Raw genomic sequence first — 16,619 nt, 5'->3', positions numbered from 1 at the left:
CATTCAGTGTTTGTGCTCAAAGAACCTTATTCTGTAATTCTGTAAATGGGGAAACAAAGACAGTGCCTCAAACCGAGCCACTAACAATCTAAATCTAAAAAAACATGGTGCTTCGGGAGCATAGCAGAGAGTAGTGTATCCTTTTATTTGCTGTTGAGCTCAAATATCCACAGCCCTTACCGAAATTGAAACTAAATAAGGAACTGTATCTGTAATTGAATTTGTTATGAATTGATTTTGTAACATTGTGTTTTATCATGTGCAACTGACAGTAGATCAAATAAACTGCTTACTCTCATACTCAGCAATAGGTGTGTTTATAACTTAATTTATTTTCATCCCGTTTTTTATTGTGACTTTATGATAATAGCGAAGCTGTCCCTGAGAAAACATACTATATTCCTAAAAGCACATTTCATTTCAAGAAACCTTGAAATGGCATAAAGCTCTTCTATCTTGCCACTGCACCTCTAATCTACCACTAAATTACCACTCTGTCCATCTCTAAATGATATTGCCCGTCTAGAAATGGATTAATTCAGCCAATAAAGGTTTACCATTGAACACTGCAGTCTTATGGCTTGACACCTAAATCTCTCTTGGTTTGTGATCTTCCCTTGTGTACAGTGTCTGGTTTATGATTAGGCACACATTATCGACATGCTGCAAAAAGTAAACAACAGGGCACAGGGTCAAAGGTTAAGCACATACTTTTGACCCCCGGGACTTGCAGTTCATTTCATTTGACCAGACGTATTGATCCACCGGTTGGAGTGACTAGTGGTCCAGCACTCCAAGGTCCACTCTGTGGTTGGAGATATTATGCTGTGGTGCATTCGCCCTCTGCTCTTCCTCAAGTTGTGTATGTTCGAGCAAAGCCTCTCTCTAGATTCCAGGCTCACAGTGGCTTTTGGTTCACTGTCTGATGGTGCAAAGGCCATATAATCTGAGATGTGATAGCTATGGATTTCCTTGTTTATCCTTTTCATAGATCACAGTTGAATGTGTTATCTTGTGTGAAATGCACTAACCAACCTCCCAACCGTCACAGTGTTGGGTATTGGCATAGATGCTCTGACTGGATTTATTTCCGATTTCCGATTATTTCTGATAATTCTTATAATATAAGATAATATATTATAATTGGTCTTAAGCCCATTTTTTATGTGTAAGGAGATAGGAAATATGGGACATAACATGACTCGATTGAAACAGGACATCTGGTTACCAGATTCTAAAGGAACAAAGGTTTACAAAAACAGAGTCACTGGAAACAAATTGCGAAAACTATACCTAAGAAAAGGTCTTTTTATTTGAGGAAAACATAAGTATAGAGATGCTTTAACAACTCAAAAATGGATTGGATTCCTACATGTGAATCGACAAGACTGACATCAAATGGGGAAAACTGGTAATAATTGGGTTTTCGTCAATACCACAGACTACGTTTAGCAATTGTAGAATTGTAGCTAGAAAACGGCATAGTAGCCTCAAAGCTCGATCTGGAAATGTACAAATGATAAAGAATTGCATGAATTTTAAAAAGCATTTCATCAACATTGCCCACTCTTAGTGATAATTCATACATTTGCTCTCCACCTGCCTAGTCGTTGTTTCTGCTGTTTGTCTCTGTATAGATGCTTTCACACAGCATGTGTATGTGTTTTTTTCTCTCCTTTTTTGAACTTGATAATGATGGACAATTTGTCATTTTTAGGTGTATTGAGGGATTTTTTTTTTTTTTGGGGGGGGGGGGTATTTTAAATTGACCCACATTTCCCCCCACACCTTCATTAGTATTGGCCTCTCTTAATGTCTGCTGAGCTCAATTAGTGGATTCCTCAAAGTAGAAACATGTGGCAGATGTCCCTCATGGCACCGTGTGTGTGTGCGTGTGCGTAATGCAGGTGTCTCCCTTGCTGACCAGTCTTTCCTTTCCTCAAAACTAACAGGAGACTGAGATAATCCACATTTCTCTCTCTCTCTCTTTCTTTCTCTCTCTCTCTTTCTTTCTCTCTCTCTCTTTCTTTCTCTCTCTCTTTCGCTCTCTCTCTCTCTCTTTCTCTCTGTTCTCTTTCTCTTTCTCTCTGTCTCTCAGGCGATGTCGTCCGTCACCAAACATAAGGAGAGCCAGCTCTAGCCCAAGCCTCTAATGAATTATACAGAAAGGGCATGGATGGATATGTGGGGGTCAGGGATCACCCCTATTTTTGGTCACACTTGGCAGCACAAACATTGGCCCCAGGTAGTATACTCATCAGTCCCACTGTTTTCCCCCATATGGACTCAATGAACTGGGGAGGGTGGAGAATCCCCCCTTCCCTATGCACTCTTTAATCCCCCACTCAACACGCACAACACACGCACGCACACACGCACGCACGCACGCATGTATAAATGCTAATTCTCATCATTGGTGTGTGTTGCTCTATCCTCAGAGGCAGATGCCATTTATCTTAAAAGTGACCGTGTACCAGCTGTGAGTCAATCTGTACCTACAGCACACCAACGCCAGCAGATGTGGCTGTCAGGAGCTGGCGCGACTGGTAAGGAGCGGAGTGGTTCTCTCTCTCTCTCTTTCTCTTTCTCTTTATCACATCATGTACGCATGTCCAAACATACATAACCTAACGCCCCCAGCACATATATTGATAGATACATGATACAGACTGGTGTGTATAGCTTACTTAGTTGCCACTGTCTCCAGTTCCATGAAAGACAGACAGCTTTATGTGGGCAACTGGACAAGTGCATGAAAGACAGCTTTATTGTGGGCCTGGCACCATTGATTGCGTCCCTTCTCTGGAACTATCCATGGTCCTGAAGCACCTACTTTTTAAAAAAGCTTCAGTGTTAAAAAGTCTCACAGTTGGGCAGAGCTATGTAGTAGGTGTGTGACATTGAGTAATATTTCATATTTTAGTTTTAATGATTTGTATTATTTTTATTTAGATATCCCAGTGCCACGTGACTAGAGGGGGCAAATACATAAATGCTGGTTTTCTTATGAAGTACAAAGCGATTTAGAATAGCTTTATTCATATTTTTTGATCCCATCACATCTACAGTTGTTGAATGCTATTTAATATAGCTTTCATGAATGTCGCAAAGTAACTTAATATAAGAATTCAACTGAACGGCAGAAGCATCCGAAACCTGAAAATAATAATAGGGTTATATACGGGGGAAATATGAACTAATCAACAAATATAGCAAGTTTGTATTTACCAAAGACTTACATAATGATGTAACTTGATTACTTTGGATTTCTTTCCTCTCTAAATAACGGATCATAGGTTCATGACCGGATTTGCACACACAACCTACAGTGAGTTTCAGCCTAAGTTTCTACAGCTCTTAGTGCCTGTCCCCACCTGTTGGCCAAGTCTGGCAATTGCTACTTTTAATTAAAACGAGATTATCTCAAGTAGTGGTTGTTTTACGAATTTAACCTCAACAGCATTATTCATCACTGACGTCATTGCCCCTCACCGCTGAAAGACGAACGGATATATTCCGATTGCAATTTGCCTCACCCTGACCCGGTTCTGATTAGAATTCAATGTGTGTGTAATCCATCCCGAATGACACACATTCTATAGCTTTCCGTAGCCTATCTGTCGCAGTGGGTTATGATTTTTGTTAGGTTTTGATGGGTGGTGTGTGTTTGGCTTCTGTGTTTCTTTACCAAATATGAGTGCTAAATGAACGCCTTGCAGGAGATTTGAAATCGTCACGGCCCAACGGCGATGTCACTTGCATGCATTTGTGTTTTCATCATTCGCAGACGTGTTTTAAAAGCCGTGGTCATTTTTATGTAACATGCATTTATTTGTATTACTATATGCCTTTGTTCCAGGGATTTTTTTTTTAGATAGGCTAAATTAATCTTGATCGGCCTTTCATCTTAGTATAGCCCCATGCCTCATTCGTCCTCTCGATCTATCGCCACAATTGAGACATCCCTTACACCTGATGTGCTGTATAATGAATGCCTAATTTATGTAATTAGTCCATTAACTATAATCCCAGCATATGTTCAAAATGCCCCGAAGGTGCTTTTCTCCAGGTACTTATTTTGGTGTCACTGAGAAACGGCTAATTAATTTTACTTGCATATTAATCTGAGCTCATTTTACCAGCCAGTCTTAATGTTTATCTTTTTCCAGGGCCTTTGTCGAAAATGGACTAGCCTGCATCCTGGTTGATGTTAATTATTTTCTTGGTCAGGCTTTTAACCATGAAATAATTTCTGTTTTAAAGGTTTTGTATTGCATATATTCACCGTGTAGGCTAGCCTACACCCAGTAATTAAAATGATGCATAAGCGTATGCTGATATTTTTTTAAGCCAAGTTATTGTAACCTAATGAACACAGTGAGGACAGCGTTTATCTATGATGATGCTCTTCTCTCCTCCTTTAATTTTGCGCTGCACTAAAAAGGTTTGAGCATTATAACGAGGGCTCTCTGTCTGCTAATTAATTGACATTCTCCTGAATATTCATACGCCTTATCACAAATACGTCCCTAATTGCACCGTAAAACATCTCAAGGGAGAGGAAAACGCCACAGACTTAATTAAAAGAAAAGAAAAAAAGAGTTGGTCGGATACAAGATGAGTCAGATGTAGCCAAGCGGTAAAACACATGACATGCTACCTGCATGTAAGAAGACGACCCCTACCCCCATGATAGGCTCCTATATTTCCGCTTTTATTTGAGTTATGGAAATGGAGCTCCAGTATGGAATTAATCAAAAGGTGTGTCTAAGAGTTTTGAATTAAGTGTTGCCAAGTCAACTCCATGAACCTCAAATACTTTTTTACAACAGACCTAGTCTACCTTTTTGTTGCACATTAACATAAGATATAAGGCATAATAATAATAGGCCTAATAATCATAACAATAATAATAATAATAATAATAATAATAATAATAATAATAATAATGTGTTATCCATTATTTGTTGTTTTTGAGTTGCAAAATGTCATGATTTAATTACATATGTATACAAATGTTTGCATTAACAATGTCAATTACACCGCCAGCGATTGCAATTTGTTTATTCATTAGTTCTTTGGTAAATCTACATTGCCTCCAGATAGAGCGGGCTAATAATGCTGTGAAATACACATCGAGTTAGAGGAGAGCTCAGCGGGACTCTGGGCTCAACAGTGAGTTGACATTAGCAAATTTAAGACTCACAAAAAAAAGACGTGACCCCCGACCTCGAGAATAACTGAGCTGACACTTCTAGGTGTAGCTTGAGAAAGTGAGTTGGGAACTTTATAGGTCTGTGTTACACCACATTAGTCTATGTGTTGGCCTACGGATATTTGTTGACTGTGACCTGTTATGTGGTTTACCTGTGTAGGCCTCTCCCCGCCCAAACTTTCAAATAAACAAAAATTGTGTCTACTTCTCAATTTCATGCAAAGTTACAACACACTTTCAGCTAAAATGTTGGTGCTGGCTGTTGTATTGCTTTTTTCGCCACGAAGTAAGAATACGGACTGTTGAAAGTAGTGAGTGTACTTGGACTTCTTTTCTTAAACCGCACCTCCCCATAATTACCCTCTAAGGATAGCCCTTTGGGACGTTTATTGTCTGGCATTTTATCTATTCGAGGGCCTGGGTGGCAACATAGCCCAACTTGATTCAGTTTGACAATATTGTTTTCCTATCATTCGCTGCTTTAGAATGAATGGAATCGATCCTCTTTTAACAACATTTGTTTCCTATTGTGTCGAAGTGCAGCGGCCGAGGGCAGACGTGTGAAAGTGGCTGTTTGATTCTCTTTCTCATCCCCATGACCCCGGCTTTTGTGTGTCATCGCCCTGGGAATGTCACGCCTCACTACTCTACTTTGAGATGGTTCAGAAAGTGCCTTTGTTTTTCTTCTTTTTTTAGACGCACACAAAATTGTTCTCGGTCCCCCTGCTGTAAAAGATACTTAAGACTAGGGCCCGGTTCACAAGTGCAACGCAATTTGGCTTAGCTCAACCTTTGTTCTGCTTGTACAAATGACCAAACACACACACGTATTATACAGTTGATCTACTGCTGCTTGAGCTCAGAAGTTTTGGGAGACGAGAGAAAAGGCCAGTTTTATTCATTCAGAATCATGGTGGTATTATCAGAGGGTCGGGGTTGCTTTCAGTATCGCATTCTACCGCGGGAAAGCGCAAAAAGCTACAAATCCTGAATGAACAAATAAGCGTTTGCTCGTCTTCGTCTCAATTGGTTAACCGTTAAGTTAAGGACAAAGCTGATTTGCATGACAGCTGCCCGACACTTTATCCTCTCTCTCTCTGAAAAAAATGAAAATGTGGAATGAGTTGGGTGGTCCCTCATCTCAGGTTGATACTGTTCCTTTGTGTGCATAATTAACTGTGAAAACATCCCAAGCCGATTTGTGTGGTTGTCTGTATCAGGATTAGAGTATAGGGACAGTTCTGGGATTATTTATTGCCAAACCTGTAGGAGTGGAGGTCTTACGCATTTCCCCCTATAACAATAAGATATATAAACAATATTTAACTATTTTAGATTACTTTATAGGCACACTAAATAAAGTCTGGACATTTTTTTTACAAACGTGTCATAAATTGCCACCTCATATACTAAAATGTAAAATTAACAATATATTGTCACCTCTCCAAAAGGACACATTTTTCTGATGAATGCTTGTACTGTGACAGACTCAGCTTGATCAAGTTGATGTTCCAGAGACAGCCGTAGTGCTGTGGAGATCTTCCTGTGAAAAGCCTGGAAAATCGAAATACGTTGCCCCCTTTCTGTCAATACACGAAGGAAAGACAAGTTAAAAAGAAGTACTTCATGAGGCAGGGGGAAATCTGCGAAATAAAAAGCAGTGTGCTTGAGACACAGCATGGAGCTGACTTCCTAGACACGAATGTCTGTTTTGGGACACTCTGATTGTATGGCAACCTAGGAGACCATAAGGCTTTGGTGGGTACTTTCCTCCTGTTTTGTAAATATTAACAGCCTTGTGAAACTTTTCTCCTCCCTGCCCAAGCGCATTCATCCCCTTGCCAACCATTAAGTTCAGTTTCCTTTAACACGAGGCACTTGATGCTTCGCTAAAAGTATGTGCAGTGAAATCCACAATGTGTATTGCTTCTTATCACACGTATTGTCGAATCTATTCTTAATCCGTCAGAGTGGTGAGGGGTGCATTGTGGATTTATGGAAGAAAATTAGCATAAATTATGAGCAAATCCCCAAGCGTGTGTGTGGTCCCTCGTATTGCGAACCCACCAAGCGGAAAGGTGGCCCTTGGTGAGCCTTGAAAAAAAAACTTGAATGGCCATTGCTCAAAATAGGCTTCCATTTGGTTTTCACATTCATATAATTGACTTATGGATATTTTATACAGTTTTCACAACGCCACCCCAAAGGCTTTATTTGCATTTCTGAAGTACTTTTCAATTTACTTTACATAAACACAAAAGACTGGCTGGCCTTATGAAGTTTCATTTTAAGAAGGCTTTTTGTTTGCTTTGTCACGATGTTTGCGAGTTTTCTTTCACGGACATTATTTCACCCGACTGCAACACAATTTCAAGCTTCGAAATAGGCATTTATTGAACAATTTCAAAATTGTGCAGTCAACATAATTTATGCAATTATTTATTCTGGCTTCCCCAAAGTCAAACAATTCAATAAAGTGCTACAACGAGCACTTCTAATTGCAGGCAATTTTTAAACATTATTACTGGCAATGTTTTAAGGCAGAACATTCTTTACTGTGGGTGGTAGCCTACGTCCACCAAGTCCCAGAATAGCTTGTCATCTGTTATGTGAAGTGGGCTCTCAAGTGTTGTGGTTAATATCTTGAGATGTGACTCTGCATTCAATACCACATAATGTCTACCCTTAAAACGTGTGATTTATTTTGGTCTTTGTTCTGTTTATTGGTTTATTTTACTCTCTTTAACCATTGCTGACAACATTTTGGCGGTCTGTTCATATGAGACTTAAGAAGCCCATCATTTATAGACTACATTTATAGCAAGTAGGCTACTTTACGCGAGAACAGACATGCGCTTGTCTTACATTTAGGTCAAAATAGCTTATATTATTTACACATTGGCTGCATTATTTCCTCACATGCATTTTGTGGAATATGTTCTAAATACACAAACTGTCTATTTAATGTTATCAATAACAGTCGGTAACACCTCGGTATTAGGAGAGATTATCCCGCCTTAATGTAACCAATTCACATCTTGCTCCCACGGACAACAAGGCGTAATCATAAGTCATAAGGAGCAAGGCAATGTCATGACAGCAAACAACAAAAAATAACCGTTACAATGCGTTGCAAACTGAAAGCTAGAGCGAGCCAATTTCCATGTCAAACATCCCATTGCTTGGTAGCTCCATTTGTACGTGTGAATTGTAGACTAAGCACCCTGCGAAGCTCACAGAAAGGTTAGCGCATACCTTCACACACTGTTACTGGGTGCCATCGCAGTTCAATTCCGGTTGCCGAGCCTTTTCACCCCTTTGCTCTGTCTTCAAATGGAAATGATTTCTATTGGCCCAAGGTGTCCATGTAAATAGGTGTAAATGAAACCAGATTATGCCTTTCTCCCAGCCCCCTCCTCCCAAGGCGATTGTCATGTGATAGCAAAGAAGTGGCACATTAATGAAGCGCCTCTACAGGGGTCTTTTCTGCTCATGTCACCACATAAAACTATCAGATGGTTTGAGGAAGGACATGGAGGCAGCTACTTAGCTCATCGCATCAAGGAAGGGAGAGGAGATCTGCTCTATTCAACTTGCAAGGGGAAGAGGAAGCTTACTGCCGCTTGCTTAAGTAAAGATTACGGATCGTCTGAGAAAGCAGACGCGTTTTATTAGGAAGGCGCAGCAGACCGACAGCACCCAAGTCTGGTGTCCCCTCCTGCAAACAACAACCTGACTAGCATTTCGAACTTTCATCGGTGAACACCTCGGACACCCGACATCGACGGTAAACTACAGAAAAGTTTTACTGCTTTAACATTTTTGTTGACGCATTTCTCCGTTCATGGGACATATTGAGTGTTTTATATGTAGGCCTACTCCCGAACTTTTGGAAAAGCGAAAAATAGCTTAAAGATTCCGAGCAGCAAAGATAATCTCCTGACCTGCACTATTGAACAATTTTTAAGCATTAGCAACTGAATATCTGAGAGAATGCCTCGACCAGGCAGAAACACATATAGCGACCAGAAACCTCCTTATTCCTACATCTCCCTGACCGCCATGGCAATCCAGAGCTGCCCGGAGAAGATGCTCCCACTAAGCGAGATTTACAAGTTCATCATGGACCGTTTTCCTTATTACCGAGAAAACACACAAAGGTGGCAGAACTCTTTACGGCACAATCTGTCTTTCAACGATTGTTTCATCAAGATCCCTCGCCGTCCAGATCAGCCTGGGAAAGGCAGTTTTTGGGCGCTGCATCCCGGGTGCGGAGACATGTTTGAGAACGGAAGTTTCTTGAGGAGGCGCAAGCGTTTTAAAATTATGATGAACACGGATTCTCTGGCTCCAAGTAAGCAATCCGATGCTGCACATTATCTTCAGCAACAAGCCAAACTTCGACTTAGTGCACTCGCAGCCACAGGAACACACCTGCCGCAGATGTCCAGCTACAACTTGGGAGTGTCACAGCCGTCCACTTTCAAGCATCCGTTCGCCATAGAGAACATAATTGCCAGAGAGTACAAGGTACCAGGGGGGCTCGCCTTTTCTACCATGCAGTCAATGTCTGCTGGCTACCCCCTGCACAACCAGCTGACCACGGCCTGGCCCCATATGTACAACACCAATATGATCGACACGGCAGCTCCTATCTCCATGGCCAGCAGTGATTACAGTGCCTACGGAGTGCCCATCAAGTCCCTATGCCATGGGGGACAGACCTTACCAGCTATTCCTGTGCCAATAAAACCCACGCCGGCCGGAGTACCTGGGCTGTCGTCGCTGCCCCCGCATATTCCCGCGTTCCTGTCGAACTCTCCGCAGTCGTTAAGCCCAACATCTCCTCAAACAGCCACCAGCCAAAGCAGCCCTGCCACCCCAAGCGAGACACTCACAAATCCGTCAACACTGCAGTCTGTGGCGGTGCACTGACCTAGTTCAGGTGCCCTGGACTTGTCCACTCAAAGACTTTGACCTGCAGGACATCACAGTCTCCAAAGTTTCATGTTCACACTCCGAAGGCGAAAAAATAACGGCTACAATCAAGGCAAGATATTTCTGTGTTGCAGTAATGTTAATTTGTGTGTACGTATTTCAGACTTCTAAGTGTTACTTTGAATGGTAGTTGTCTTCTCACCTGGATGGAGTACAGATATATTGTGGTATATTGTTTCATGTTATAAATTATTTGTCAGCTTTTGACCTTCTGCATATCCAGATTTTGTTTGCCTACTGTAAGGAATGGCTGTTTACAAGTTGAAGCACTCAAACTATTCCGTCAGAACGGAGGCGTTCGCTGATACAAGTTGGATAGGTGTTTTAATGAACCGCATACGTAAGCGCTGGACAGTGTAATCAGTTTCACAGGTGACCTGACAAGCTCGTTTATAATTTGGAGATGGCCCCAAGTTCACAAATTAGTCGTTTTTGATATGCATAGCGGTCAGAGAAAATCAAAACAAAGTGCAAGGTATGCGGCATAAAAATCAAGACATTGCGACAATGATATTCAGTGCAACTTTTAAATAACTGAAATGCTTGTTGCAGATGGTACCAAATACCTAGCTGTTAGATTTGTTTTTATTAAATACAACTGAGAAGTATGTTAAGTTGTCAAACATGAAAAATATAAAATTAAAATGGACAAGGGTTCTCGTGGAGCGCGAGGTAAATATTGTGAATATCTGAAAATAACTGATATTGAATTGTGTAAAATGCACTTTTTAGTTAGATGTTTTAGAGTATCTCTATTTTGCAGGATATGTTTTGTGGAGCATTTAATTTAAAGCTGTGGTGACCATGTGTATTCAATGCCGTAAATTTGTACATTTTCTGTTACAATGTAAAGCATGCTCTCTCAGACGTTGTGTTGTTTTGCTGCAAGCATGCGTGCTTTTAAAAAGTGTGCAAAAAGTCTGCAAAAAGTCTGCATTAAATTATCAACTTGGTCATCAGAATATTTTTTCATTAAAATTATGTAAACCTCAAGTATATTCTCCGTGTATTTTGAAATTTAATTTCTCTGTTTGTTTTACAGATAACATAGCCTACTGTCTCTAACACACACACACACACACACACACACACACACACACACACACCTGAGCATCCATGTGTCATAGTCTATATTAATAGGCTATATATTATATATATTATTAGGCCTATTATTATTATTATTATTATTATTATTATCATTATTATTATGTGGTGTAAAAGCGAATAAATAGTTTAGTTTTAGATTTTAAAACTTACGTTGTTTATCCTACTTTTCCCACCACTTCAGTCTCCCGTTAAATCATAATAATGACATTCATTTGCGATATCATATTAATTCATGTTGATAACCTGGCTAGTATCAAATTAGTAAATCATCACCTTTGACTCAGGGTACCAATGCAGTGTTTTAAATACCACTATGCAAGACCACGGCCTCTAGAGGAACACCCAGATCGGCCGTGAGGAAATAGATGAATCAAGCTGTTGATTAGAATGCATGGAGTTACTGTGTCATAGCCACAGTGCAGACAAGAAGCCTCATTCATCAAGCACCATGCACTCGATTAAGACCAGCACTGACAAACTTAAACATTGTACACTCAAATGCATGTGTTGATTACAATCATGCAATTTCTGTCCATGTGAGCAGAAAAAGTTTCAATGTTTTATATTCAATGTTTTGCTGCAACCTGCTCAGAGGATGATCATGCGACTTTAATTTCAGGATGCTAGACTTGGAATAGCTAGGCTACATTTCCACTGAAGTGTTAGTATAGGCTTGTCCAGTTGAGGTGTCGCTTTTACATTTATAATCTTTTTTCGATGTTTTGATGGACCTCGCAGGCAATTTAGGATTTTCTCTATTAGAAGCTAAGCAATTAGCTGCCGAAAACCAAAACATGCACGTCCTCTAAAATATGCGCCGGAACCATTTAGTTATGTGCAATGTGCGTTATTAGCTGTTTGACTGACACATTATAGATTTGATTTCAGGACTTAAGTTATTAAACTTCCATTGAAGGTAACTTTTGTATTTATTCTGTTTGCACTACTATTTTCCAAATCGTGGTTTATGAAACATCCTAAGCTATTCGGTGAAAATGTGCGGAACATCAGGTGTATTGTCCCCTTTTCCTCTCCGAGAGCAACGGCCCATTGCTCAGTATTAAGCAAATACATTAGAATTCCGTCACTTTATGCAATTGAGTAGATCAAATAAAGGGTCTCTGGGCACTTCATTCACTCTTATTCAGCTGAATAGAAAGTGCAAAGAATTGCAAACTTAGACTGGGCCACCGATGTAGATTTAGCCTTTTTTTCGAAGAGACAAAAAGACTGATTTTTCACAAACACATTGCTGACTGGGGGACTAGGAAACGAGTTCTGAGACCCCTTTGGAATTTAAATCCATCCCCTCCCCCTTAGACTCTGTTTGCACAACAGTGCAAGTTTTTTTCTCTTTCTCTCTCTTTTACATTGTATGTTTAGCGTTTTTGTTTATTCCTGCGTATTAAATGTGTGGAAGGGGTAGAGAACATTTTATTTTGCTGCCATGTTTTCGTCTTAAGTATTTTTCATATACAAATAGGTGAGACAAAGACCACTGAAACGCTAACAAAAAGAGCAAACAAAACAAATGGACACAGAAGTTTATTTAACTTGGCGCCTCTGCTGAGGTTTTCCATGAAGTGGTTCATATTCTGATTTACACATTTGACTGTATCAACGTGGAGCCGTACTATTTAAGTTACTTGCTCTAAATTCCTCAATAAGCCCATAACTATGTTGTGTGACATGGCAAACTACCATCTGTAGTCTGTCATTGTATTTATTTATGCTGTGATTTAAATCAGGATGTCAACATACTAACATGAAATGGTGAACAGAAATGATGTCAAATGTTTCCATCATACTGCATTTTAAATATATGGCAGCACATCTCTATTTCAATAGTTGTTATTGTTTTATTGGACAAGTGCCAAGATCACAGAAGGGATTATAGTGATTTTCCAACTGTCACCTTATGTCTTCCCAATGTATTATAAATAGGCAGTTTCTTGATGGGTGAATTATATGGTTGTCTTACAAGTTTAAGTAGGTGATTTAACTGACCTGGCACATAGGGATTAGACTTTCTAACTTTAGTAAAAACAATATTCAAATTCATAGGTCCATATTCATAGGTCCATATTCAAAAGACAACACAATGGCATTTTCCATGATGTCATTTGATGCCTTTGATTATTTCAGGTGATGTTTAATGTGAGTTTTTCATCCCTGCCATTAATATGATTTTTTTTTATTTGTTATCACCATTGTGAATCTTTGTGTGTAACCCAAGAAAAAACTGTTGCATCCCCCCCCCCCCCCCCCCCCCCCAACTACATGATCCACTCTGACATAGAGGAAGGTCATCCTAGGCATGGATGAAATATAGACCATGCCACTGCAAAGCCACAATGTGGTAGTTTAATTAAAAGAATTCATTAAATTGGAAGCCGAAGGTAATTAGCATGCATAATTTATGATTTGCTTAATGCATGCCGCCAGTGGCCTCAGTAATAAACTCAACTTAACCTCCAGCAGCGAGATGAAATGGACACACAGGTCCCATTATTTATAAGCTGTTTATTGTTGAGTGATAAGTCACTTGGAAGGGAGAACACGTTTGACAGAACTTCTGTTGATACTTGGCTTTTCCTGAACTCGACTGACTGCATTTGTTTTTCCGTTAGTGTGAGTGTGAGGGTGCTCTTTTTATGAGTGTGTGCGGGTGCTCTTTTTATGAGTGTGTGCGGCTCACTATGGTAGCTCTTAAGAAGTTGACCACCATGTGGAATTGAGAGGTCATGGTTGTATTTTAAGTGTATTTTGTAGCAACTATGCCATGCAAACTTTGCTACACATTCCAAATACATGCATTCTGCATATCTTTGTGTCATGTAACATTTCCCATATTTATTTCGCTTTGACAGATGCCATGCAACTATCTGAAGTTCTTGGCTTTTAGATATAGGGTGTCTCCCCGAATCTAGCTGATCCTTGTACTGGGCTTATATTAGCATTGGATGGTGAGCAAAGAGAATCCGCCAGGTTTTCTCAGTAGCGTGTAGTGTGTTTGAGATCGCACACCCTTCATTCTGTCAGTGTCCACATCTCATGGGCTTCCTGACAGAATGGGGCCAGAGACTGACATGGCCCACAGTCTGCCATGTTTCGAATCATATTATGAGCTGTCAACACTGTGTTTGTAAAGGCGGGAAAATTAATCTATGGTAAGCAGAAGTTGCATCAAGTTTACTCTGCAAATGTGACAAACTGCATCGGCGGAAGATGCATTTTTGATGTGTTTATGCATTGCTTGTGGCTATTTTTTTTGTGCAGGTAACTCACCTACTGTTTTAGTAAAACAACTAGAATAAACAAATATTTTAGGTGTGAGGTGAATAATAAGATGGCTGGAAGCTGCTTTGTCTACATAAGACATTCTTGATGTGTCCCGTGGTAATATGAGCCCAAGAGCCCAAGCTTGCACTATTAACATTATTATGAAAATAGTGTTAGACACATTTTAGAGCAGCGTCAGTAATGCCAAGCAATAGCCTACAGTTCTTTTTCCCGAGCCTAATTGAGAAAGTGGTAAACCTACCAAAGCCTGTAGACGGAACACAAATGGTCAGCAAGCAGCAAGCAAATCTGCCCGTGATCAACAAACTAGTCAAAAATGATCTATGAGTGAAAGAAAAACAACATTTAAAGACTTAACCCAAGTACCTCTGACGACACATGTAAGATAGTTAGAGGTAAAAGTTAGGGATCATCCACCAGCTGTGTGAAGAGACACAGGTACTGGGAGGGCAAGGCTTATAGAGGGGGAGCAGTGTGTGTGTGTGTGTGTGTGTGTGTGTGTGTGTGTGGACTCCGGACCCCGCCAAACACCCATGTGTGCATGAAATTAGAATGTCAACATCTGATTCATGTGGCCGGCCAGCCTGTGACTGCGAAACAAATTATGCCAGTGGGAGGCGTCTAGGGTGTTCTGCTGGGGCGCGGATCATGGCAAGACAAGACTACCACAGATAGTGTATCGTCTTTACATGTTAAGAATGTTAGAATCAATTATGGTCCTGGATTTAAAAGACACTGAAGGAAATTTTAGGCGGGCCATTTCTATTCAATTTTATGTGCACCATAACTTCAAAAAACGTTTTAATGATTTTGTTTTTATTTGATTAATGTTTATTTGTTGTTGATCTCCCAGTGGGGAAGTTTGGCTTTTTTTTTTTAAAACTAATTTAAAAATGGCTTCACAATCAGATTCAGATTCTTCAATACAGATTGCTCATGAGCGGCCATAGGAAGTTTCTTGGAGAGTTTCTCCTTTTTGTGTGCACCTGGCCCTCTGCACTTCCCACTGAGCAAGTTGTTAGGTGCATATCCTCTCTATTTGTGTAAATTAGCCTGACTTAACATAGGGGGGCCATAAAAAACAGGGGCTAATTGTTATTCGAGATAGCAATGTGTATTGGAACAGGAAAGTGATAACGGGAACTATTAGTCAACAGCTCAGAGTGAAGGGCTCTGCTTTCCCCTCTGAGTCAGGTACATTACATGTGACATTGGATATGATGTCACAGGGAGAAATACTACATTGAGGACCTAATCACAGTGGACATTAATGGTTCATTATGGAGGGGTCGTTGACCCTTTTTTGAGCCAGATCTTTCTGCTATCCAAGATCTCACTTAGTTTCTCTCTAACTTGTTGTACTTTCATAACTTTTTTTTTACCTAATTTAGGTTAATGGTCTAAGTTAACAGTGTGGTTTTTCTGTTATCCTTTTTTTTTTTTTTTTTTTTTTTAAAGGACCCTCCCCTTTGGAGTTTTGAAGAAGACATCACAACTGAAGTGACTTGTTATTTTGTCGTCACTCAGTGCTGGTATTTCATGGTCCTTGTTCACATAAGAGGCGGCGCGTGCTGAACCTTGAGTGTCCCACCTGTTAGACTCATGGCGAGTCAGGGCACGAGGGAAACGCACCTATCTATCACGGCGTCGGCACCAGCCCTGTCAGACTCCACAGACTCAGCTATCTCAGCGTCCACACCACTTTCAGTGGTTTCTCTTTTTTCTTCTTTGCTTTACCTTTTTTTCTTATTGGTGAAAAATGGCTGACTGCCTAGTGTATAATTCTTGGCTATAAATTGTCAGTTGCTATTTGCAGACAAACTAGTTCACATTGCAAGAGGTTTATAAGAATACGCATAAAACATGGTACAGCATGTCTTGTTTGGATAATAAGATAGCTTTGGCTGTTGATGAATATTTTTTTGCCATAAACATCCATGATGCATCTCAGTCTTTATACAGTACAATGCACTGTAGCTAATCAAATCTGGGTTAG

The 16,619-nt window shown here is 40.2% G+C and overlaps 1 protein-coding gene across 1 annotated transcript; it reads left to right on the top strand.

Moving 5' to 3' along the window:
• The first annotated feature begins 9,208 nt into the window (after positions 1-9,208).
• On the top strand, positions 9,209-10,150 carry foxb1a (forkhead box B1a). The gene has a single exon (XM_076300000.1). It carries the CDS (start codon positions 9,209-9,211, stop codon positions 10,148-10,150), a length of 942 nt encoding a protein of 313 aa, XP_076156115.1.
• Positions 10,151-16,619: the final 6,469 nt, after the last annotated feature.

The sequence above is a fragment of the Alosa pseudoharengus genome, unplaced genomic scaffold (genome assembly GCF_046254945.1).
Source record: "Alosa pseudoharengus isolate Yale_2024_CS ecotype anadromous, Long Island Sound unplaced genomic scaffold, YU_APseudo_1.1 YU_APseudo_1.1_scf_10, whole genome shotgun sequence".
Taxonomy (NCBI): domain Eukaryota; kingdom Metazoa; phylum Chordata; class Actinopteri; order Clupeiformes; family Clupeidae; genus Alosa; species Alosa pseudoharengus.
Note: the sequence above shows the minus strand (reverse complement) of the source record. Positions and strands in the feature narration are given on the sequence as shown.

Coding starts and splice junctions, on each gene's coding strand:
- foxb1a (XM_076300000.1), top strand. CDS start 9,209: ATGCCTCGACCAGGCAGAAACACATATAGCGACCAGAAACCTCCTTAT.